The sequence below is a fragment of the Pleurodeles waltl genome, chromosome 3_1, assembly GCF_031143425.1.
Source record: "Pleurodeles waltl isolate 20211129_DDA chromosome 3_1, aPleWal1.hap1.20221129, whole genome shotgun sequence".
NCBI classification, from domain to species: domain Eukaryota; kingdom Metazoa; phylum Chordata; class Amphibia; order Caudata; family Salamandridae; genus Pleurodeles; species Pleurodeles waltl.
The window spans coordinates 1,306,397,060-1,306,423,121 of NC_090440.1; the positions used below are offsets into that span (position 1 = coordinate 1,306,397,060).

The window sequence follows — 26,062 nt, forward strand, 5'->3', positions numbered from 1 at the left end:
TCACATGCACATGTGGGTGGAATGATATGTATAGTCAGTCAATTGGCTTGCATCAAGGTGTATGTCTCTATCATGGTAGCATCAGGTCTGCTTTCAGATGTAAGATGTAAGACTACTCATGTCAGATTTGTGGATAGTGATGTTGCCACTTATCATGATACGTTGAACTGCATGAGGCCTTCATGCACATGACAGGTGTCCATTGTATTTAAAGAGTAGCTATGCTGCCTGTGAGTAAATACTGTGGGCTAAATAGGCCCTTATAAGTGTGCAAGGATTTATTTACAGGTAGACAGTGACTAGGATTAGTAGGTCCACATAGTATGTATCATCCTTTCCTACATCACTATTGGCACATGTGCTGGTGACGTGTGTTTAGACTCCATCATACTCCAAATTTGGAAGTGCCAAAAAGAGTAGTTGCATGTTTGCAACTTTCAATTGTGAAGGTTGTGAACTCTGTGACATGAAATGGTTTTGGCTTTTATGCAGCATGCTATCTTGTGTTTAGCACATGCTAAGGTTCCTTTCCTGCTTCATGACATCAGGTCAAATTGTAAGTCAGTGTAGATTTTGTGTTTGTGATATGTAGAAATCGATGTTACCACTATTTCCCATAGCTTGGTTTTTGGTTGACTCTGTTGCTGTGTATAGGGACCCAGAATCATGTTGCCAAGTCAGCCTGACATGGGCTGGTTAGTGTCATTGCTCTACTGATATGATGGTATTGTAGGTGTGAGATAGGTGGCTTAGCTGGTGTATGACATTATTGATATATAGGGGTGTAGATTGTATCTTGTTGTGACATTATGTTGACACTAACCTGGTTCTACCTGGGGGTGCGGTACTACTAGATGCAATGTTAAAGATGTGTACAGTTTGATGTTAGTGTATTAAAAGAATGTGTTGACCTTCCCTCTCTTTCTGTTTTCCAGCATCGGCTTCGACAGGCAAAGAAGATCGGGCATAGCAGAGTGGGGCAGCTGCTGGCTAAGTGCCCTAAAGTCATCATGCCGCCAACATCGAGGGACCCAGTGTCCCGGAGGGCGAGAGGAGTGCTATGGGGGACACAGGATCCACCTCATCATCCTCGGAATCCTCCTCCAGTGGACACTCCTTGGCGGTGGCAAACCCATACGGGGCCACCCCGGCACCATCTCTGTCCACCGCACCCCTTTCTATCACCACACTCCCTGTAGCTCCCCACCCAGGTGGCCGTGCCTGCTCACCCAGGAGAGTGGGCATCTCCTTTGCTGCAGGCACCTCTACCCGAGCCACTTTTAGCCCTGATGCCCTCAGTGAGGAGGCTATTGACCTCCTGAGGTCGACCATCGTGAATGCCATGCAGGGACTGGCAACTCAGATACAACAGAGTACTGCAATCCTGGATGGCATTCACAGTGCGTTTGCTGACCTACAGAGATCCTTCCAGGCTCTGGCCTCCACACTGACTGCAGCCAGTCGCCCTTTGTCTTCCATTTCCCCTCCATCTTCCCAATCCCAATCCTCCCTTCTCCGACCCAGGCAAAGCACACAAACAGACAGGCATGCATCTACCTCAACATCTAAGAGTAGCACAGACAAACCAAAGTACCACAGGACACACCACCTGTATACACACAAGCAACATTCAGATGCACACAGCAACAGTCACAACATGCCCTGACACCCCCACTAACCTCAGCCTCACAGACAGTACACCAGACACACCTGCAGACACCACACCAACATTCACAGATTCTGCCACTACACCTATCCTACCCACAACAGCACACTAGCAGATCCTCAGACATCCACCCCAGTCACCTAACCCTCAGAGGGGGATTGGTCACCTAAACAGGTATGAGGAGGGGTCTCTGACATCACCTGCTGGCACTGGCCACTCAGATGCTCCCAGACTTTCCTGACCATCCTGGAAACAAGATGGCAGAGCCCAGGGACACTCTAGAGGAGCTCTGGGCACCACCCTTTGGGTGATGATGGACAGGGGAGTGGTCACTCCCCTTTCTGTTGTCCAGTTTTGCACCAGAGCACGGACTGGGGGTCCCTGAATCGGTGTAGACTGGATTATGCAAAGAGGGCACCATCTGTGCCCTTCAAAGCATTTCCAGATGCTCTGGGAGGATATCTCTCCCATGCCTGTAACACATATTTCCAAAGGGAGAGGGTGTAACACCCCCCTCCTGAAGGAAATACATTGTTCTGCCTTCCTGGATTGAGCTGCTCAAGCCCGAGGAGGGCAGAAGCCTGTCTCTGAGGTGGCAGGAGCTGGGGCTGCAGTGAAAACCTCAGAAGACTGGTATGGCAGTACTGGGGGGCCATAGTGGACCCCCAGAGTGCATGGGATTGTGCAACTAATACTGTAATCAGTATTGGGGTACAATTCCCAGTTGTTAGACAACTCACATGGCCATATTTGGGGTTTCCATTGTTGAGCTACATATATGTATTGTTCTATATGTAGTGCACACTTATAATGGCGACCCCGCACTCACAAATTCGGGGAAAATGGGCCTGGACAATGTGGGGGCACCTCTGCTAGTACAGGGATGCCCTGACACAGGTACTTTGCACCCAGCTTTCAGGGTCTGAAGGCTTGACATACAGGTGACTTATAAGTTAACTGGTGCAGTGAAAATGTCTGTCAAATAGTGCTTACACTATTTCACTCAGGCTGCAATGGCAGTCCTGAAGAAGTGTTTGTATGAGCTCCTTATGGGTGTCAAAAGAAATGCTGCAGCCCATAAGGATCTCCTGGAACCCCCATGCCCTGGGTACCGAGATGCCATATACTAGGGACTTATAAGGGCGGCCCAGTATACCAATTTGGAGTTGAATACTGGGTTACCAGTATGTAAGTACAAATTTGGTACCAGAGAGAGAATAAGCACTAGAGTTCTAATTAGGAGGACTCCAGTGAGACAGTCAAGCATTCTGACAGAACAGTGAAACATACTGACATGTAGGCCACAAACTATGAGCACTGGGGTCTTGACTAACAGGATCTCAGTGATAGAGTAAAAACACACTGACAAACAGGCCAAAAATGGGGGTAACAATGCTAGAAAGAGGGTACTCTCTCACAATGGCGGCTCAGGATGAGTATGGCTTTCTGGAACTGAGTGTCTTCTTTTATACAGTTTGTTTCTACCTGGGTTTCTGTGGTGGTGCGACCGCGGCGGAAATCTTGGCGGTGATCAGCTGCGTAATATGTCCGTCAGACACATGATCCCTGCCGGCCTCAGGTGCCTTCATTTGTCCGTGGTGGTCTGACCGCAGTGGCTGTGTTTTGGCTGTATTCCATAGGGAATACCGCCAAAGTCATAACTTGGTGGTGGTCTCCGCCAGCCTGTTGGTGGTATGACCGCCACCACCAACATGGCAGTCATTGGATCGCCAAACTCGTAAGGAACCCTTAGTCTGTGTTTTGTGTCTGAAGTGGAAATACAGTGTATAACTCTTTTATAAGAGCATAGGAAGGACTGAGGCACTTTAGATAAGTCTGTAAAGATAGGGAAAAGTAATTTCATTAGTTTATATATATATTTTTTTTAATTATAGAGTACCATGGTTAGACCAGGCATCCTTAGGGTGATCTCACCCAGATTTTTTGCCCTTTACTCCTGCATTATTGCTGTATCTTTTTGTTGGCCTTAGGACTCTCAGCACTTCACCACTGCTGATCAGTGCTAAAGTGTATGTTCTTCACCCCTAAAACATGGTAACATTGGTGAATCCACAATTTAAATATTTAATTTACCTGTAAGTCCCTTGCAGAGTGGTGTGCCATATAACCAGGGCCTGTAAATTAAATGTTACTATTGGGCCTATAGCACTGATTGTGCCACTCACGTAAGTAGCCCTGTAAAAATGTCTCAGGCCTGCCACTCAAGGGCTTGTGTGTGCAGTCTAACTGCCACCCTGACTGAGCACTTAATACCATTTTCTAAGACCAGAACTCCCCTTTTCTTGCATATAGGTCCCCCTTAAGGTAGGCACTAGGTAGCCTAGGTAGCCCATAGGGCTGGGTGCCATGTAAGCAAAAGTCAGGATATACTTTTAAGTAATCCTGTCTTAGTAATGAAAAACTCCCCAAAGTCGTTTTTCATTGCTCTGAGGCCTGCCCCTCTCATAGGGCAGTATTGGGAATTCCTTATAAAACCTGTAAGCTGTAATTCCTGATCTGAGAGGAGGAGCTGCATCATGTTTACCATTGTCATGGTAATAATAAAACTTCTTTACTGGTACATTCAGATTTATTATTACTATTTTAAAAGGCCACTTTTAGAAAGTAGGCATTTCTCTGCTCTCACTGCCCTCTATGCCCACAGCCTATCTCCAACACATGTACTGCTGGGACTAGGTTGCAGCTACCCTTGTGCATTTCCCTCAGACACCCACAACACAAGACACTCAACTGCATCTGCATGTATCTGCATTATGATGAGTCTTCCTGGGGAGGAGGTTGGGAAGGGCTGACACATACACCTCAAAGGGGTGGGTCTAGAGTTCACACAAAGGGGCTGATTACCTCCCACTGATAGTCTGGAGCCAAGGCTGACCTGAAGGGTGGCCTGGGCACTTCACAAGAACTCTTTGTAGTCACCCCCCACATCAAAGGTACTTTCTAGAATAAGTACTGGGTCCCTGACCCCCTAAGATCAGTACAATTATGGACTCAAGAAAACGCTGCTGGAGTAAATGCTGTGAGCCACTCTGGAATGATTGACTGGTCTCAGGAACTGCTGCTCTGCTTTGCTGTGCAGCCATGCTACCTGCTGATCGCTTCCCGGTAGCCCAAGACTTGCCCTCCAAACCCAGAGTGACTCCGAGTGGCCCTGCTTTCCTTTGCCTCTCACCTTCAGTTTCAATCAAAGCAGCCTTTGCTACACTTTGTCAAATGCATCTGAGACCTGCCCGGAGTAGCCCTGTTTTCTTTTTCCACCTGTCTTCAATTTCAACCCAAGTGGCTATCGCAAAACTTCACTGCTCGCATATGTGACCTGCCTGGAGCAGCCCCATTTTCCTTTGCCACCCACCTTCAACTTCAACTTGAGCAGCTCTGTCCAGCCTAGCCGCACACAGCTCCCCAAGAGAAGTGCAACCAGGACAGAACTGGAGTCCATCAGGAAATCATACACCTGTGCAGAGGAGTCCCTTCTACCCCCCCCTTTGATCTATTACATTTGCCCAATAACCTTGCTATTTGTGAATCTATAAAGCCAATACTTCACTTTTTGTGCATTGGATCTGTATTGTGCCGAACTTAAAAGTAACCAGATAAACAAGCTTTATTTTTCTACATCTGTGTGAAGTCTTTTTCTGTGGTGTATCTCAATAAGTTATTATGGGGGTCATTCTGACCTCGGCGGTAAAAGCCGCTTACCGCTGGTCAGAAGGCCGCCACAATACCGCCGCGGTCAGCCGCCACGGACATTCTGACCCACAACTGCAAAACCTCCAAAAATCCGCCCTCCACTGCAGTCCGCCACATCAGCGGCCAGCGGTAAACTGGAGAAGACCAAACCTCCACCGCCACGCCAACAGAAATACGCCCATCCCATTATGACCCGCAAATCCACGCGGCGGTCATTCAACCGCGGTATTCCATTGGCGGTACACACCGCCGCAGTCAAAATACACACACCTTTACAAACCCCTACCACATTGGACAATTTGAAAGGCGCACACCTGAAACACATACACACACCACTCCCACACATCCAATACCATATAAAACACACACCCACATCACCCACAAACCCGTACCAACAAAAACCAGAGACGAAGGAGAGAGAGACACATCAGAGAATAGATAGCCAGACACACAGAGGCACACCACAACATCACACACACCACATAGAAGCACAAAGCACCACACACCAACACACACATCATCACATACACCACCCCACACCTCATACACACCACCCCATGGCACCACAAAGGCACCCACGCTTTTCGGACCAAGAACTCCGGGTCATGGTGGAGGAAATCATAAGAGTGGAACCCCAGCTCTTCGGCTCACAGGTTCAGCACACCACCATAGCAAGGAAGGCGGAGCTCTGGCAGCGGATCGTGTACAGGGTCAATGCGGTGGGACAGCATCCCAGAAATAGGGACGACATCCGCAAACGATGGAACGACCTACGGGGGAAGGTGCGATCGATGGTCTCGCGACACAACATCGCAGTGCAGAAGACTGGCGGGGGACCCCCACCCACTCCACCCGAATTCACAGCATGGGAGCAAGAGGTACTCAACATCCTGCATCCTGATGGCCTCGCTGGAGTACACGGAGGAATGGACTCTGGTAAGTACAAGGCCAACCACTTCACCCCCCCACCCCCAGCATGCTAACCCCCACCCTCACCCCCAACCCCCCAGCACACATCCTCCCTGAGAATGTCTCTCCAGCACAACCCACCCAACACCAACCCCTGCATGCCATCCCCAAATTATGGACACCCATCACCTAAGCATGACCACTGCACATACCCATTCCCCCCCCCCACAAAACACCCTCACAACACCTCCCCCAAGGGAATGCCAGCACTGGGGGACAAGGGCACCCATAAAACGCAAGCTAATGCACACACAGAAACAATAACCATACCCTCTTACCCCATGCAGGACCCGAACGACAACACACCGGTCAGGAGGGACCAGAAATGTCCATCCCACCCCCGGAACAGGCCCCTAGTGATGACAGCAGCTCTGTCGACCTGGACCCTGATGACCAGCCCGGACCATCGGGGACCTCTGGGCAGTCGGTTCCCCTCACCCAGACACAGGCCACTGCAGACCCAACCCCCTCTGGGAACAACAGCACAGCTCCCACCCAGCGGGCCCATGCCTCTGTCTCTAGGACAAGTCAAGCAGCGGTGTGTCTACCACTACAGGGCCCCCAGGGTAACCCACCAACCCAACAACAACAGGGACCTGGGGGCAGTGGGAGTGGGCACACCGTCCAGGGGACAGAGGCCCAGGGAAACAGGGCAACTCGGAGGGCTGCTGTGCGACAGGGGGGGGAGGAGAGGCCCAGGGAACCCACTCTCCAAGAGGCCCTCACCACCATCATGGCAGCCTACCACCACTCACAAGAGACGATGGCGACGGTACTGGCCAGGTTCCAGGAGATCCAGGCACAGCAGGAGCAACGCTACATGGGGTTCAGCGACCAACTCACCAACATCTCAACCGCTATGGGGAGCATAGTCCAGGCCCTGAACCGTATAGAGGACACGTTTCGGGACCATGTGGCATCACACAGGGCCCCTGTCACTAGCCAGGAACAGGAACAGCCTACCACCTCCGCCGGTGCTAGTGGACAGGAGGCCCCACCACAATGACAGCCCACCAGAACCCCATCTCCTGCTGAACAACAACCCCCCCGCAAAAGGAGCCTGAGATCAAAAAAACCGACAGAGTAGGATGTCAAGACCCCCGCCAGCATCACATACCCCCTGAAGTCCTCCCACTGTTCAACATTGCCACCCTGTCAAAACTTGAACTGCCCCTGCTCCATCCTGCCACAGGCATATGGACAATGCACCTGTGAGACTGAGAACTGGACTCTGCCATGGACATTACTCCACCCCCACCCATCACTGTTTCACTATCATGTACCAATATCTATGCACTAATAATAAATCACACATTGCACTGAAATCAATCAGGACTCAGCCTGTCTTATTTACAAATGTATGACACATTACATATCAGTTACGTATTTTTAACATTGTGAATTACACATACTGAGGTAACTTAGCATTAGTCCATGGGCCAACCAAGCCGAGGTCACGCAGTGGCTCATACAGCACAGAAAAGGGAAGGGAAAATCAAACATCATGTTTATAGTTCTGGGGGGAAATCGACAAAGTTGAGATGCAGGAGGCTTTCAGGAAATGTAAAATGGCATGGGTGATTATTACCTGTGTGCTACTGGAAATATTGTTCTATTACTCTGTCCCTCTTGTCTGTGTCGTCCTCTGAGTCTTCCTCCTCTTCACTCTCCGCAGGCTCCACAGCTGCTTCAACACCACCATCTGCACCATCCTCCTGCAGGAAAGGAACCTGACGTTGCAATGCCAGATTGTGAAGCATACAGCAGGCCACGATGATATGGCACACCTTCTTTGGTGAGTACATCAGGGATCCCCCTGTCATATGCAGGCACCTAAACCTGGCCTTCAGGAGGCCAAAGGTCCTTTCGATGATCCTCCTAGTTCGCCCATGGGCCTCATTGTACCGGTCCTCTGCCCTGGTCCGGGGATTCCTCACTGGGGTCAGTAGCCAAGGCAGGTTGGGGTAACCAGAGTCACCTATTAGCCACACACGTTGTCTCTGTAGCTGCTCCATCACATAGGGGATGCTGCTATTTCGCATAACATACGCGTCATGCACTGACCCTGGAAACTTGGCATTTACATGGGAGATGTACTGGTCAGCCAAACAGACCACCTGGACATTCATCGAATGATAACTCTTTCTGTTTCTGTACACCTGCTCATCGTCTTTTGGGGGTACCAAAGCCACATGGGTCCCATCAATGGCACCAATGATGTTGGGGATATGTCCAAGGGCATAGAAATCACCCTTCACTGTAGGCAAGTCACCCTCCTCTGGGAAAATGATGTAGCTCCGCATGAGTTTCATCAGGGCAGACAACACTCTGCTCAAAATCTTTGAAAACATAGGCTGAGACATTCCAGATGACAAGGCCACTGTTGTCTGGAATGACCCACTTGCCAAAAAATGGAGGACTGACAAAACCTGCACCAGAGGGGGAATCCCTGTGGGTTGGCGGATGGGGGACATCAGGGCTGGCTCCAGCTGGGCACACAGTTCATGGATAGTGGCACGGTCAAGTCTGTATCGAAGTATTATATGGCGTTCTTCCATTGTCGACAGGTCCACCAGCGGTCGGTACACGCGAGGATTCGTCCTTCTCCTCGCAAGTCCCAGCGGACGGTGCCTAGGAAGGACAACATGGAGCACAGAGTCAGGCGAACCACAGGTACGTACAGACAGCTTGCACAGTTAAAGAATGGCAAGGGGTTGAAAGGCGTGTATGTGTGGCAATGCAAGGCCTAGGCCTGTGTGTCGCAGTCAAAATTAAGCCATGTAGGCCCTTGAAATGGCGGCTGCCTGACCTGTGAAGTGGGACAATGGGATGTGAGGTCAATGCGCTGGCGGGGCACACCGTGGCAGTAGGCGGTCGAAGACCGCGGCGCAAAGCCGCATTGGTTAACATTGAACCCTATGGGTTTCAGGAGCCAATGACGATGTGCGCCGGCGATCGCGGTACGCACCGCCGCGGGCGTGACTGTCATTTCCTAGCTGATTGATCACTCGAGACCTGATCATCCACAGGAGAGGACCTATAATGCAAGTGCTGCTGTGACCTCGGTCTGGAAGTGACAGTGGCTGCTGCGACTGGGGAAAGAGCCCCTGCCTTCACGTCTGAAGAGTTGGAGAAGCTCGTGGATGGGGTCCTCCCCCAGTATGCGCTACTCTACGGTCCTCCAGACCAACAAGTGAGTACACCGGGTGCACATGGAATGGGCTATGCCTGTGTGGATTGGGGTGGATGTAAGTTGGTGGGGTGGGGGACGAATGAGGAGTGCAACGCACGACAGATGAGAGCATGTGCCATATGGCAAAGTTGGTGGGGGGGGGCCAATCACATCTAACATGCAGGTCATTGATGATTTCCTCCTTTCCACCCTGTACATGTCAAATAGGTCAGCGCCCATCAGAAGATCGAGATTTGGCGTGCCATCGCCAAGGAAGTCCGGAACTTGGGGGTCCACAACAGACGGGGCACCCACTGCCGCAAGAGGTGGGAGGACATCCGCCGCGGAACAAGGAAGACCGCAGAAACACTGCTGGGGATGGCCTCCCAACCTAGGAGGGGTGCCAGTCGCACCATGACCCCCCTGATGTCCCGGATCCTGGCGGTGGCCTACCCTGAATTGGATGGGCGCTTTAAGACATCACAGCAGGCACAAGGGGGTGAGTATCAGCACATTCTCCTATCTTTCTGCGCAGTGGAGGCGTCTGGGTGGGGGAGGAGGGCTGTGGGTGACATTAGGCCAGGGCGCTTTCTGTAGTGTAGTCCTCTCCCTTAGGCATGGCCCTGTGCCCCCGGCCCCCACCTCTGTAGGGTGACAAGTACAGCCATTGATGGTCCAGCATCACCCATGTGCGCGTTTGACGTCTCTTGGCCTGTTGTCCTAGTCAGTAGTACTGAGTAGTGTACCCCGAATGCGCGGCTTAGTGCATGAGGCTCCTGTGTCTGTCCTCTCCGCCAACGGTGTTGACATTGCATGCACTCAACCTGGTCTTCTTTTTTCTCCCCCCACCCTTTCTCTTCATCTTCTTGTGCATGTGTGCATTAGCATCATCAGGCGGAGGAGATTTGGCATCGGAGCACGAGGGAGCTGCAGGACACAAGGCCCCGGTGGGCCCAGGAACAGACACCGAGGGCACCAGTGATCCGGAGGGCGAGGGGAGCACCACAACGGGGACCGGTGGTGACACCAGCGACTCAGACACGTCCTCGGATGGGAGCTCCCTAGCGGTGGCGGAAACATCCGGGCACCCCGCCTCTACAGGTACAGCCGCCACCCAGCGCACCAGCACCGCCCTCCCAGCAGCCCCTCAGCCTACGCTCCGTGCCCGCTCGCCCAGGAAGGCGCGCGTCTCCTTCGCCCCAGGCACCTCAGCCCCTGCCCCTGTTGCCCCTGCTGCCCTCAGTGCGGAGCTCATTGACCTGGTGAGGACGCTCATTGTTGGGCAGACGACCCTTTTGAATGCCATCCAGGGTGTGCAAAGGGAGGTGCAACAGAGCAATGCGTACCTGGAGGGCATTCATTTGGGTCAGGCTGCCCATCAACGAGCGTTCACTGCTCTGGCCTCAGCACTGACGGCAGCCATTGTCCCTGTTTCCAGCCTCCCTCTTCTTACTGCCTCCAGCCTGTCTCTGTCTCCTGTTCCTCAGCCTATCCCATCCACACCATCAGACCAGCCTGCACACACCTCAACACCCAAGAGCAGCTGATCCAGACACAAGCACCACAGATCCCACAAACACTCACCCAAGCAACACACAGATGCAGACATTCCAGCAGTCACAACCACCTCTGTGTCCCCCTCCTCCTCGTCTCCCTCCTCCTTCCCTGTGACGTCTACACTCACACCTGCATGCACCCCAACATCAGCCAGTGCTTCCATCACCACCTCACCCTCCAGTACAGTCCACACTCGTGCAGTCACCACCCCCACTGCCATTTACACGTCCCCTGTGTCCTCTCCCACTGTGTCTGTCACCCCCTCTTCCAAGACACACAAACGCAGGCAGCCACCCACCCAACAGACATCCACCTCACGACAGCCTACAGCACCAGCACCTTCACCCAATGACAGCACACCTGACTCTCCTACAACCACATCCTCTTCCTCCACTCCCATCACCACTTCTCCTACCCTTTACCTTGGACCTAAAAAGCTTTTCCTGGCTAATCTTGACCTCTTTCCCTCCGATGAGCTCCCCCCTCCATCTGCAGAGAGTCCCAAGAGCACCGCAGCCACCACCACCACCAGCCCAGCTTCGAGTGTCACTGTTGTGCATGGGTTCTGGAGTCCACCCTTTGCCAGCAGTGACACATCGATCAGCAGCAAGGACACGTCCAGCCCCCCCCCCCGGCAAGAGGACCCGCAAAAACAAGGGCCGCCGTGCGAGGACTGACAGGGCTGCCCCCAAGGAGCAATGTGCGGCCACTTCACCAGCCACACCATCTAGGGGAGGCAAGGGCCCGAGAGCCCCATCAAAGGAGCGGAAGGGCAGCAGGAGCGCGGAGAAGGTGGACCCCACATGTCACATCCCAGCTGGGAAGGAGGACACTAAAGAGGCCAGGAGTCCGTCCCCGAAGGGTCCAGAAACGTCACGGTCCGAGGGCGACTGAGCAGGGAGTCCAGGCCAGGTCTGGCTCCCTTGACCTGCTGGATGAGCACCGCTGAACAGGGCCCGCGGTGCAGAAGATCACCGCTGAACAGGGCCCCGCCGTGAAGATAGGCACCGCTGAACAGGGCCCGCGGTGCAGAAGAGCACCGCTGAACAGGGCCCGCGGTGCAGAAGAGCACCGCTGAACAGGGCCCACGGTGCAGAAGAGCACCGCTGAACAGGGCCCCGCCGTGAAGATAGGCACCGCTGAAGAGGGCCCCGCCGTGAAGATAGGCACCGCTGAAGAGGGCCCGCCGTGCAGAAGAGCACCGCTGAAGAGGGCCCTGCCGTGAAGATAGGCACCCCTGAAGAGGGCCCGCCGTGCAGAAGAGCACCGCTGAAGAGGGCCCGCGGTGCAGAAGAGCACCGCTGAAGAGGGCCCCGCCGTGAAGATAGGCACCGCTGAAGAGGGCCCGCCGTGCAGAAGAGCACCGCTGAAGAGGGCCCGCCGTGCAGAAGAGCACCGCTGAAGAGGGCCCCGCCGTGAAGATAGGCACCGCTGAAGAGGGCCCCGCCATCTCAAGCACCGCTCCGCTGGGCCCTTCTTCTCAAGCACCGCTCCGCTGGGCCCTTCATCTCAAGCACCGCTCCGCTGGGCCCTTCTTCTCAAGCACCGCTCCGCTGGGCCCTTCATCTCAAGCACCGCTCCGCTGGGCCCCGCCGTCTCTGCACCGCCCCGCTGGGCCCTTCCTGTCAAGCACCGCTCCGCTGGTCCCTTCCTGTCAAGCACCGCTCCGCTGGGCCCTTCCTGTCAAGCACCGCTCCGCTGGGCCCTTCCTGTCAAGCACCGCTCCGCTGGGCCCTTCCTGTCAAGCACCGCTCCGCTGGGCCCTTCCTGTCAAGCACCGCTCCGCTGGGCCCTTCATCTCAAGCACCGCTCCGCTGGGCACCGCCGTCTCAAGCACCGCTCCGCTGGGCCCTTCTTCTCAAGCACCGCTCCGCTGGGCACCGCCGTCTCAAGCACCGCTCTGCTGGGCACCGCCGTCTCAAGCACCGCTCCGCCCTTCTTCTCAAGCACCGCTCCGCTGGGCACCGCCGTCTCAAGCACCGCTCCGCTGGGCACCGCCGTCTCAAGCACTGTTTATGGTTCACTGTGCCCACCATGCCTCCTCCTTGACCAGTGGAGACTGTCATCCACCTGATGGACTGTGGCTTTGCACTCCCCAGGATGGTACAGTGGGCAGCCCACCCACTGTAGAGACATTGAGAGACTGTGGCTTTGCACTCCCCAGGATGGTACAGTGGGCAGCCCACCCACTGTAGAGACATTGAGAGACTGTGGCTTTGCACTCCCCAGGATGGTACAGTGGGCATGGTGGCTCCTCGTGGATCTGGCGTCGTGGACTCATGTGGCTGTGGTGCCCCCCCCCCCTTCCCTTCCCCCTGAGGTGCCTGTAGTTTTTACATCTGATGCCCCTGCAGTGTTCTCTCCAAAGGACTCAGGTCTCCTGTGTGGGCTTTGCCCTTGTTTCTCAAAACTTTGGCCCACGGACATGATGAATTCGTAGGATGTGCAGGACTTGTTACTTCAGTTATACACTGATGTGTATATCGTTTGTTTTCTTGTAAATATCTTTCATGGTTGTACGATAATTTTCAGGAGCTTTTTGGTACATAAATATTTATTCCAAATTTGATTATGTCAGCATTTTTCAGGGGTGTTTGGGTGGTGTCACTGTGACTTGTTGCTCTGCATTGGTGTGTACATAGTTGGGGGGGGGGGGGTCGCATATGTGTGTGGCCGTAACCTTTCGTCCTCCCCCTCCCGTGTGTCGTAGGTGCAGTACTCACCGTTGTCGTCTGCGCCGGACTTCGTACTCGTGGTAGATGAGAAGGTAGACGAGAGCAGGTAGGATGTTTAATTCGGGTTCCATGCTGTCCTCCTTCCTCCTGGAGTGCGTAGTGGTGTGCGTTTTCCCGTTCGTAGTCTGTTTCCGCCGTGTTTTTATCGGCTGTGCTCCCGCCCCGGAAAAGGTGGCGGATTGGTGAGTTGTGATAGTGTGGGCGGTACATTGTCTGCCGCCTGGCTGTTGGCGGTGACCGCCGCGCTGTTTGTTTGTACCGCCGTGGCGGTCGGAGTGTTAAAGTGGCTGTCTGTGTTGGCGGTTCCCGCCAGGGTCAGAATTCCATTTTTTTGACCGCCAGCCTGTTGGCGGGTTGGCTGCCGCTTTAACACCGACCGCCAGGGTTAGAATCACCCCCTATGTGTGTGTTGCACAACTACTTTACACATTGCCTTCTAATTTAGGCCTGTCTGCTCTGCACCAGGATATCAGAGGGTCAGCACAGTCTAATTTATGACGTGTTATTGATTTGCCCTGACTAGGATAGTGTTCCCTACATGGACAGGGTGCACACCTCTGCCAACTAGAGACCCATATTGTAACAACCGTGGTACTACCTAGCAAGTACTGCTGTACTTAATATTTTTTTAATTAAAAATCCTGGATGCAGACTAAGGGCCTGATTTAAATGTTGGTGGACGGTTTACTCCATCAGAATGGTGATGGATATCCTGTCCGCTGAAATCTAATTCTATTTTATATAATGGGATTTAGATTTTGGCTGACACGATATCCGTCACCATTGTGACCGAGTAACCAGTACACCAATATCTAAATCAGGCTCCAAGTGTGATCCAAACAATATGGCTACCTTTTAATTTTTCAAGGGCTTTCGTTATCCAAAGATATGCTGTTTGCCATTGTGATGTACCTCGGTATCCCTTGAAGTTACAGTGGTAGACTGCAGCACAAAATATAACTAGGTTTTTGTGATTTATAACTTTAACACTACTAAACCTATTTAGATCTACTAACAAAGAGGACCTTCTCCACTGCAAAATCTATATTCCTGCCAAGTGTCATCTACATGCGTTCAGCCATTTTCCTACTACATCTGTTAAACTACACTGTACCACATAACACTCCACTCCACTGTATGATACGCCAGTCCACCCAACTCTGACATGCCATTCCATTCAACTCTTGTGACTCCACTTTCACCACTCCACGCCATTCCACTCTACTTTGTCTCACTCTATGCCATTCCACTGTATACCATTCTACTATGTGCCATTCCACTATATGCTATTCAACTCTGTGCTTTTCAATTCTATGCAACTCCACTCTATGCCACCCTACTCTACGCCACTAATTCTGTGCCACTCCACCTTAAGCTAATCACTTTATTGCACTCCACTGTATGCCACTCCAATATACGCTATTCCACTCTTTGCCAATGCACTCTGTGCCACTCCACTCTGTCACTCCCCTCTATCCACTCTGTTCTATGTCACTGCACTGTATGTTATTCAACTTTAGGCCACTCTAATGTACACCATTCCACTCTATGCTATCCTAATCTCTGCCCCTCGAATCTATGCCACTGCACTGTACACCTCTCCATTCTATGCTAATCCACTCAATCCTACTCTGCTGTACAACACAACACTTCACTCTGCTATTCCACTCCATGTTAGTCCTCTCTATGCAACTCCTCTCTGCTATTCCACTCTACACCACTCCACTCAATGCTATTCCACTCCATTCTATGCCACTCTACTCCATGCCACTCCACCGTACACCACTCTATGCCATTCCACGGAACGCTACTACACTGTACATTATTCATCTGTACTCCCCTCCACTATGTGCCACTTAATGCAACTCCACTCTTTGATGTTCCACTCTACACCTCTGCACTAGACACCACTCCACTGTGTGCCACACCACTCCACTCTACACAGTTGCATTATACACCATTCTATACCACTCCACTCTATGCCACTCTACTATATGCCACTCCACTCTCCTCCACTACATTCTATGCCAATGCACTCAATGTCAATCTACTGTACAGCGCTCCACATCACTCCAGTGTTTGTCCCTCCATCATAACACACTGTATAACATGCAACTCTAACACTTCATTCTACTATACAACACTCCACTTTACTGTATGACACGCGACTCCACTGTACGCCACTCTATTGTACACCACTCCGCTCTACGCCACTCCCTTCTACACTACTCCACTGTATGCCACTCTACTTTAAGCCACTGCAATCTACTCCTGTCCAGTCTATGCTGTTCCACTGTACACCACTTGACTCCATTCCACTCCACTCTATGATACTGTACTCTACAACACTTCACTCTATGCTACTGCACTCTATGCTACTGCACTCTACGTCACTCAACTGTATGCCGCTCCATTCTATGCCACTTCACTCTACTCTGTTTCACTCTATGCCACTCAACTTCACGCCACTCCACTGTGCGTCACTCCACTGTACATCACTCAACTCTACCCCTCTTCACTACGTGCAACCCCCATCCATGCCATTTAACTGTATCCCACTGCACTCTACGCCACTCCACTCAACTGCACCCCATTGCAATCTGCGTCACTCTACTTTACACCACTCCACTTAATGCTATTCCAGTGTACGCCACCGCATTCTGTTCTAACCCATTTTACTCAACCAGAGTTCCCTCTGCGTAACTCTATTCAACACTGCTCTGCTTTATGGCACTTTACTGTATGCCGCTCTACTGAATTCCATTCCAAGCCACTGTATAAAGCGAAAAAGCATTGATGGATTTACTTTGTGATATGTTAAAAAATCTTTTATAAAACAAAAAAAAACATGCAAACCTTGTGTGTATGTAACTTTGCCAACGTGATTGTTCCTTGAGAGTCTTCATCAGATAACTTTTTATGGTGGAACTCCGGACAAAACATAATTGGGTCATTTGAACTTTGCAGAAGTAAGTGTTTCTCTGTTTGGTGCAGATGTGATCATATTCCTCTGCATCAACAACAAGTCCACAAAAACAGAGGGAAACGTGCTCCAGGTGCCTTACAGTAAGCTTTTCCTCCTCCTGGGAAAAGAGCGTGAAGACTTTGCAAAGCACTAACGTACATGGGGGGGCAAACGAGTAGGGACTCTAGGCCATTTTACATACATGTAGATTTTTCAAAGGGCGAACACAATCTCTTGTCTCAGCAGCAGATTACAAAAAAAGAATCAATTTGTTACAGTCACCAAATGAGATATTGCGCTAGAAAGAAAAGCAACGATGCAAACACCTACAGCAAGTATTACATATAACTGTTCATGGTGGTAATGGGGAGGAAAACACTTGCTTTGCCTTTCTCATAGGTAGGGACTGCTGAGGGGTCCTCCAGGCCCCCATGGTCTCAGCTGACTCCCTCCCTCCTGCGGGAGCTGGCATTGCTCCTGCATGCTGGGAGCTGCTGGAAATGCATCTCTTTCCCTGCCCGCACATCTGGGGGCAGGGAAAGGGATGAAAACTCCACTTCCAGCCAGGGGTATTTTGACAGTTCCTGCTTGCTGTGAGTTGAGTGCTTAGTTTCTTGGTAGGTGGCTGTCCCCAGGGCCATTAATGCCTCCAGGAGGGGGCATGTGTGGTCCCAGTCTTCACTTTTGCATGGGCAGGCCTTGACGAGGTGGTGGTCCCTGGGGCCGTATATTGCCCGGGAGGGGGGCCATGTGGCCCCCCACCTTTTCTAAAAATGTTAATGGCCCTGGGGAGATGGTAGTCTGTGCACCCCTTCACACTTATTTTCCTTCCTGCCCCGGGGAAGTGGTGGTCCCTGGAGCTCCATACAGCCAAAGGAGGGGGATTCAGTGCAGCACCTTCCTATTTAAGTAAATGCCCTGGGAGGTGGTGGTCCCCAGGGCACGAGGTGTTCCGCACAGAACCCCCAATATTTTTTTTTATGTGCAGCCTTAGGGAGGTGGTGATCCTGGGGACATATTGAAGCCCTTGGAGGGGGGCCCCATGCGCACCTCCATATTTTTAATAAACTGGGCATGCCCCCAAGACCTGGCTCACCCGGGGGTGTTATCAAAAACAAGAGCTGGAGATGTGCTTTTTTTTTTATTCACAGCAAAATTTGTGAATATTCACAAATTTTGCTGTGAGTTTTTTTTTTTTAATGCTTTTTTTTGTCCTGGAAGAGTCACTGGGGACCTCAGGACCCAAAGGTATTCGTACTCTGCCCCCTTTTCTTTTTTTAAGTTTGTTTTGGGACTCAGCTGAAGCCAAATTCCAAAATGGCTGCCGCCACTTCCTGGTTGAAGTGTTGGCAGCCGATCAGATCTCTGCACGAGATCTGGAGTATTTGTAAAGTCGTCACGACCCTAGATAAACACATTTGGATTTCTTTTAATTTCTAGAAAACTACTGAATGTATTAACACCAAATATGAAGAAGGGTGCTCTCTGCACATTTTTTGTAATTCTGTCCAGCGGTTCAGGCTGTAGTCATGTCTAAAATCTCTGTGGAAATTAACATGAGAAATGCACTCCACCCCTGACCCTTTTCTCGCCCCCCGCTTGACAGATCACCCCAAATCATTCCATGTACAACAAGACCCTACAGAACATTTTTGGGGAAAATTTCATGAAGAATCGTCGAATGGTGGCAGAGATATAGTCAAGTCAAAAAACACTTTTTCTATGGAAACTACGTCCTAACTAATTACATACTGGCAATTGCCAGTTGGTAACACACACACAGACACACATATATATATATATATATACTATAGATACATATATATGTATGTATTTTTTGATGGTACATATATATGGAGTTAAGATTACCTATAGTAAACTTATATTTACACACGCAGACTATACTACTATTCTGGTGGTAAGTATTTAGACCACAATGTTTTTAAATGTTGATATTTCATCCACAATATTTCGGTAGGAATGTAGGACCTTTGTTGCATGTGTCATAGTTTGTAAATAGGGCATTATGGAAATATTATGGAATTTCGAGCAACTAATTACATGCAAAAAATAGACGCTGTTGCGAAGCATCAGATAAGAATTGTGGATCTGGCACTGGCAAAGATGCATATAGAGTGATGGACCTCGTCTGGCCGGTGGCTTTGGTCCTCATGGTGAATTTGATTATCACTTAACAGTTTAGGTCGTTTTTCTTTTTCAAGAGCTAAAAGATATTGAAACCTACTATCATTGAACTATGGGTTCGAGTGGATCGCGCTCACTAAAATATGGAATTTGGTACTTTGTGTGTTTGTTTGTGTGTGATGTAGAGCTTAATTTGTGCTTGTTGTTTCCGTTGCTGAGCACCGGCACTTATTTTTGAGGGCCGGGGCTTATTCTTCTGCTCCCAGCACTTGCTGCGAGCAAAAGACACATATGGGAAAGACGGAGGAAGAGAAAAACAAATAAACATCACAAAGGGAGAAAGTAGAACGCTTCTAGAGTGAGCTGAAGGGGCAGGGAGTGGCGTTAAATATATTGAAGAGGCCCGAGATGTCTTCGGGATTACGCTGCCTCAGTATTCCGTGTTCCTACATTTAATTGCAGCAGCTGCGTATTTCAGAGGAAGGCTTTGCGCACCGGCACGTTTTTATTTACAAATTAAGCACTGGTGTGATGAGTTTATGATGGACCTGACCGGCTATATTTACTCTTTGGTTAAGCCGCAGGATCAGATTTACCAATGAGATCTTTCATTGCGCTGTACCACTTTGACCTATGTTACAGTTAAACATCACGGACACCCTTTGTTTATTTTCTTGTCTCGTTGCTGTAGAGCCCCAGGATGGAATCCAACCCTGGTTCATTACCAAACCAAAGTCTATGACAGCGACGGCGGGGGAGAATGTTCTGATCTCGTGCGCTATTGCCGGGGACCCATTCCCAGCTGTCCACTGGTTGAAAGATGGACGAGAGCTGACTGAAAAAGATGGGATCGAGATCCTGCTGAACGAAGACGTGTTCACGCTTATACTAAGAAATGTCCAAGCCCGTGATGCGGGGAAGTATGAAATAAAGTTAAAGTAAGTGATCAAAAAACAGTCGAAGTAGCGTGGGACGGAAAGAGTTGCACAGTTAACACACCTCCAGAGAACGCCGAGGCTCTAAAGTACTCCTCAACACAATGTTATTGTAGCAGACAGCATGAGTTAGATTGAATGAAAATATGGGATTTTTCGGATTCCTCAGTGTTTGTCCCTCTAATTACCTCGTTTAGTTGCCAATGTGCTAACCCTGTGTTTTGTTTGGGTCACGTTGTTTGAGAGGTTATGCCTGACGTTTACAAAATGAAATCTGTTTTAAATGTTGCTAACTTCTATTTGATTTCAAGCTTCCTTGTCCAATTGTTATCATCAACAAGGGTCTAACATGTTCTTTGAAAAACATAGCACTCAACTTCAATGGCAGTACTTACCGTCATAATTCAGCTTTTGGGTGACACATTTACCTTTTATCACTCTTAGGTCAAGATCCAAAATTAATTATGGTCCCTAGATTAAACGTTAGTGAAATAGTTGAAAATGTTGCATGCTTTATTGACTATGCGAGATTCACAGACTCCGTATTGGTGGAAGTTTAGGCATACTAATCACAGTTGGAAATGTTTATGCTCCGCAAGCGCGGCGGAGTCTCCACCCTCACAAATTTAGTGTTGACAGCACGTTTGTAGCCATTTTGGGGTCGGTGTTCCTGCAAAAATTGGAGAAACCCGGATGCTTGAACATTTGTTGGTATTAATATAAACTATTACATGTCTCTTCTCACCTAGGAAACAAGCAAAAATGTTTCCAGTGTATAAGGCGAGGTCTGCTGTAATAACCTCAATCTTAATTACTCTCTGATTTATCCTTTGCTATACTTTCTGTCCAACTCAACAACAAATATTCGTGTACGGGTCAGCAGTGATCATCAATGTGGTGATCGTGAATAGACTAAAGGCCTGGTTCAGAAAGGGGTTTATGAATCAATGTCGTGGCAGGAAATCTGCTTCGGTTGCAGGTTCCCGGACGTACCACTGGATGAGTCATGTATTTTTTTTTTAAGCTGCTATTTCTGCAGTGCTCAATTGTACATAAGGAAAGGCTGCAACATGTACACTGGGAAACATTTTCCCTGGGGAGAAAACTCTTCCCCCACAGAGTTCCCTACCGCTGCTGGTGTAAATCTTTGACTGTTTCCAGGAAACAAAGGGGTTAGAAAGGAGACTATGAATGGACACACACTTGAGAGGTTGTGGGTATTCACAAAATTCAAGGTAAACCGTCCCCTCAACCTCTAAATCTCTACCCCTTGTGTGGGATTTATTACTGAATAGTTGAATGCAGATGAGGCTTGAAATTACGCCATCGTAAAGCCTTATATGTTCGACTTGTAGTCTTTTGTGGGCAGCTATGAGGCATAAATAGGCCATTTGTGGTCATGAAAACGTTTCCTCCTGCTTCGAAAAAGGCCTTTCCTTAGGTTGTTCATTGTGGACGTGAACTATGTAAAGATGGGTGGTGACCCAACTGCAATAGAATTTTGCCTTTAGAGTTCTCCACCTTCACTGAGGAAAAAGGCATTTTGTTTGCTCTTTCCTTATTATTTGGCACCACCAAGCGATGTCAACTTAAAACCGCTGTCCTGCTTTGTTTTATGAGTTCTTGCAGTGATTGCGAGCATAGGATTACAATTAGACTTTTATAACACTACCGTGAAAGCCATGTAGCTGAGGCACTTTTGAGTGTTGGTAGTTATGTGGTCATGAGGGATAGAGATATTCTGGAAATGTCTCACTGAAAAGTGTATTCTTCATTTTCTTTCTGACATTCAATTGGTATGGGTGGTAAAGTGGGAAGGGATGCCTTACCAGTTTTCTGTAAATTATTAGCTGTAACTCTGTGGTTTGTTTAGCTGTTTTTGTGTGGGCATTCTTCTTGATCTCGGATATTTAATTGCTGTGTAGTGGCCAAGCAATTAACCTATTTTGGACAAAGTTTTTAAGAAGCTTTGTTGAGTTAACTGCGCCGTGGAGATCACTGGTGACCACGATCTCATTCTCGGGTTATCATTTGGCATAATCTGTTCATTTAAGGGCCCTAGAAGCTTGGTTCAAAAGGTATGCAGGCTTTTTCAGCTCGTCCTTCGGTACTTTCAAGCACATGGTATTGCAGTTATATGACAACAACTGGGGCGCTACTGATGCTAGATAGATTGTTCGTTGTGTGCAGGTTAGAACAGAAAGCGTTTTCTGAATCAGTGATGGTTGTATAGTTGTTTCACCACCTTAATGACTGGAAGTAGAGAGGCAATCAAAGAGAACTGCTACATCAAACTTCTCAACTGGGACAGCACCATGCCTTGGTAGTCAGCCAGTTGAGTAGGATGCATTGATGCATTAAGGTTCAGGGAGTGGAGGAAAAAGGAGGACTTAAATGCACAACATTAGATGTGATTACACACATTCAGCAGTAAAACTCAAGTTTCAGCACAGCAGTCTTCAGAAGAGAGAGAGTTACAGACAACTGTTAGACCCTGACCCTTTTGCCCTACATACTTGATGCTAATGTTATGGATGGGAATGTCTGTAGTTTAGTCAAATGCTTTTAATAATGAATCATATTAACTAGTAATACATATGTGGCAATGCTGTAATAGGGCATGTGTGTATGAAAATAATACCTAATGGAGGTCACCACTAGTTAGTTACAGTTAGGACCATGTTTCCATAAAAAAACATTTATTGACTTGCCTATATCTTTGGCACTGTTTGACAAATCTTCATGAAATTTTCCAGAAAGAGTGCCCTGGTGATTTTTGTTGTGCACTGAAAGTTTTAGGGTGATCCGTCAAGCAGAGGCTGAGAAAAAGTGGGGGGTCAAACAAGTTGCATTCCCCATCTTAATTGCCATAGGACCTTTAGGCACTACAGTGCGAACTGCTAAACAGAATTACACCAAACGTGGCAGAAAGCTTACTTATAGTGCGCAGATTACACTTTTGCTTATTTGGTGTAGTTCCTTGCAGTAGCTTCAGAGATATTAAAGGGAAAATACATTTGTATATCTCTGGCTGTGACAACTTTGCGAATAATAACGAGCTCAAGCACAGAACTGCAGAGCACTGATTGGCTGCCAACACTTCAAACCAGAAAGTGTTGGCAGCTATCAAAAAACACACAAAAAAAGGAATAAGGGCCTGGGTAGGGACACCCTGACTGCTAAGCTCTGGTGCTGGGGTTCCAGAGGGACCCCGCCAGGACAAAAAAACACTTTTTAAAACAACATTTTTGCAGCAAATTCATGGTGATGCTGCAAATTTGGGGTAACAGTAAAAAAAAAAAGTGGTCTCCCATGCTTGCTTTTTTTAAAGCCCCAGGGTGGACCAGGTTTAGGGGGCCTATAAAAAAATAAGGAAGGGACGCACGGGCCCCCCTCCAAGGTATATTACTGCCCCAGGGACTGCCACCTCCTTGGGACTTAAATGAAAGTGGGGACTGTGTGCCCCCGTCCCTGCAGCCCCAGGGACCGCCACCTCCACTGGACTTTATTGAAATATAACGCAGGGGTCCGTCCAGCCCCCCTGCAGCCCCAGGGATCACCACCTCCCTGGGGCGACTAGTGACATTCAGTGCAGTGGGGCCACATGGCCCTCCCGCAGCCACAGAGACCACTGCCTCCCGGGGTCTCTAGTTAAATACAATGTGGGGGGACGTGTACACCTGTTCCACTCCCCTAGGGACTGCCACCTCCTAGGGGCTTGAATAAAAGAATGAGGGGGGTCCGTTTTGGGCACCTGCAGGCCTGAGAACCTTCATGGGGCTAAATTCACAGTTGGAGGGGGGCCACTTCATGGAGCCACAGATCACCCTGGAGATTGCCAGCCCCCAGGGCCGGCTCCTGCTGTGTCCCAGAGTGTACACCCCTGGGACACAGCTGTTCATTTTTGCTTAGTGGGAGCTGACAGCCCCCACCAAGCAATACCAAACAGACTCTGCTTTCTGACATTGGGAGCTGTCAAACAGCTCCCGCTGGCAGAAAGCAGAGTTTTCATCTGTTTCCCTGCATGCAAACATGCGTTTAGGGAAACAGATGAAAACACTGCTCCCACAAGCAAGTGGCTGCTATTAAAATAAGATCCCTGCTTGTGGGAGCAGTGCCGGCTCCCGCTAGGACCGGGGGGGTCCTCTCACTCTCTAGCTCTCTCTCTCTTCCACCCCATAATGGGATGGAAGAGAGAGAGAGAGACAGGTTGTCATTGCAAAGGTCTCTCCATGCAATGATTTTAAAGTGTCAAACTGGCAAGATGTTGGTTTCAAAATTATAGTTAAGTTTATATGCAAAGTGGAACAGAGTCACTTCTGGCCTAATGGTCAAGGTCGTGTGCAGTCATTCAGTAGGCTGAAGGTTCAAATCCTAATATTGCTTGGCAGTGTGTTTATTCACTAGTGTTTTGACTGTTAAACCTTCCTAGTGATGGAACATTCACATTTCTTTCCTATCACATGTGTTGGCTGAATGTCATAGGTATGTCTGGAAACAGAAGTGTAAGTAGTCACCTGTGGTGTAATGGTTAAGGTCACAGACCCATACACTGAAAGTTGAGGGTTCTACTTTAGGTATGTCTGTTGTCTTTTCCCCTCTTTAATTTATTTTAAACTTCAAAAGTTAAAGGGTCATACTGAAAGGCTATCTCACTTGTTTTAAATGACAAATACACCTTTCTTTTTAATTTGTTCTACAATATCTCATTCTACGTATCTCATTCATCAAAGTCAAAATCACTTACTTTCTCTGAATCTCTCAATTTCTCTCTCCCTCTTTCTCTTTCTCTCAGGGTTAGGTGGTTAGGGGGTCGAAGGCTGTGCATTGTGCAAGTTTGGGTGGTTATAGGGAGATGGCCACAGGGGCTGGCCATGCATGGCCAAAGGCGATGGTTACATTAACGCATAGTAATGGAAATACTTTACATTAAAAAAACACAGAAATTCACTGAAAAAAGTCAAAGGTTATAGGGATGTTCTAGTTAGGAAATAGAATTTAAAAAAAGTGGAAATTCACTTAAAAAAACAGAGGTTACAGAGACGTTACAGTTAGGTTTTGTATATATAGGGACGCAAAGTCACTGCAAACCCTCTCTATCTCATGCTGAGATTTGATTGGCTGCCAACACTTCAGCAAAGAAGTGTTGTCAGCCATCATGGGAATCGGCTTCAGCTGAGTCCCAGAAAAAAAATAAAAAATGAGAAAAGGGGCCAGGGTAGAGACACCCTGACACCCTTAGCTTAGGCGCTATGGTCTCAGAGGGAACCTCCAGGGCAAAAAAACATTTTTTTCAGCATTTTTGTTGGAAGTTGCAACAGATTAGTGGATCTTCTGAAAATCCAAAAATGAGAAGGCTCCCAAGCTTGTTTCTGTGTGGTCCATGGGTGGGCCAGTGGCCAGGGACATTGGAATTATATTTTCAGGCGGGGCGCCCGGACTCCCTGCAGCCCTGGAGACCGCCATCCCCCCAGGGCTTTAATCAAAAGCAATAGGGAGGCAACCTGGCCCCCGCAGCACCAGGGACCACCACCTCCCTGGGGCACCAATGTAAAACTAACGCGGGGTGACCTGAACCCCCCCTGCAGCCCCAGGGTACTAATCAAAAGTAATGCAGGGGGTATCACCTGCCTCCCCCCTCTGCCCCAGGGACCGCCACCTCCCAGGTCTCAACTGTAAAACAAATGTAGTGGGGTGCCCAGTCCCCCCCGCACCCCCCCTGGACTACCCCCTCCCCACGGCAAAAGTATTATGGGGGTCTGCCTGCCCCCCCCACAGCCTGGCCCCTCCGCAGCCCCGGGGACTGCCACCTCCCCAGGGCTCAAATGTAAAACTGATGAGGGGGGCCGTGCCCCTCTCCCACAGCCCTGGCAAGTGCCACCTCCCCGGGACGCCAATGTAAACGTAATGAATGAGGGGAAGTCCCCGGCCCCCACAGCCCTTGGGACCGCCACCTCCCCAGGGCTAAATTTAAAAAAGATTGGGGGTCTGCTTTGGACCCCCCCAGACTCCGGGGACCACCACCTCCCATAGGCTATTGATATTTGAGGAACCAATAATGGCCCTTGGGACCACCACCCCCAGGGCCGGCTCCTGCTATGTCCTGGGGTGCCCACCTCTGGGACATACCTGTTTGCTGTGACTTGGCCGGGGCTTTGACAGCTCCCACCAAGTCAGAGCAAACACACCCCTAAGGTAACTATAACT

At 49.7% G+C, this 26,062-nt stretch overlaps 1 protein-coding gene across 6 annotated transcripts in view; it reads left to right on the plus strand.

Moving 5' to 3' along the window:
* MYLK (myosin light chain kinase) overlaps positions 1-26,062 on the plus strand; it is a 1,681,938-nt gene that overhangs the window by 1,144,621 nt on the left and 511,255 nt on the right. For all 6 annotated transcript variants that reach the window (XM_069224656.1, XM_069224654.1, XM_069224658.1 and 3 more), the window contains one exon: positions 19,612-19,858. In XM_069224656.1, coding sequence (XP_069080757.1) covers positions 19,612-19,858 — 247 coding nt within the window. The remainder of the gene's footprint in view (positions 1-19,611; positions 19,859-26,062) is intronic.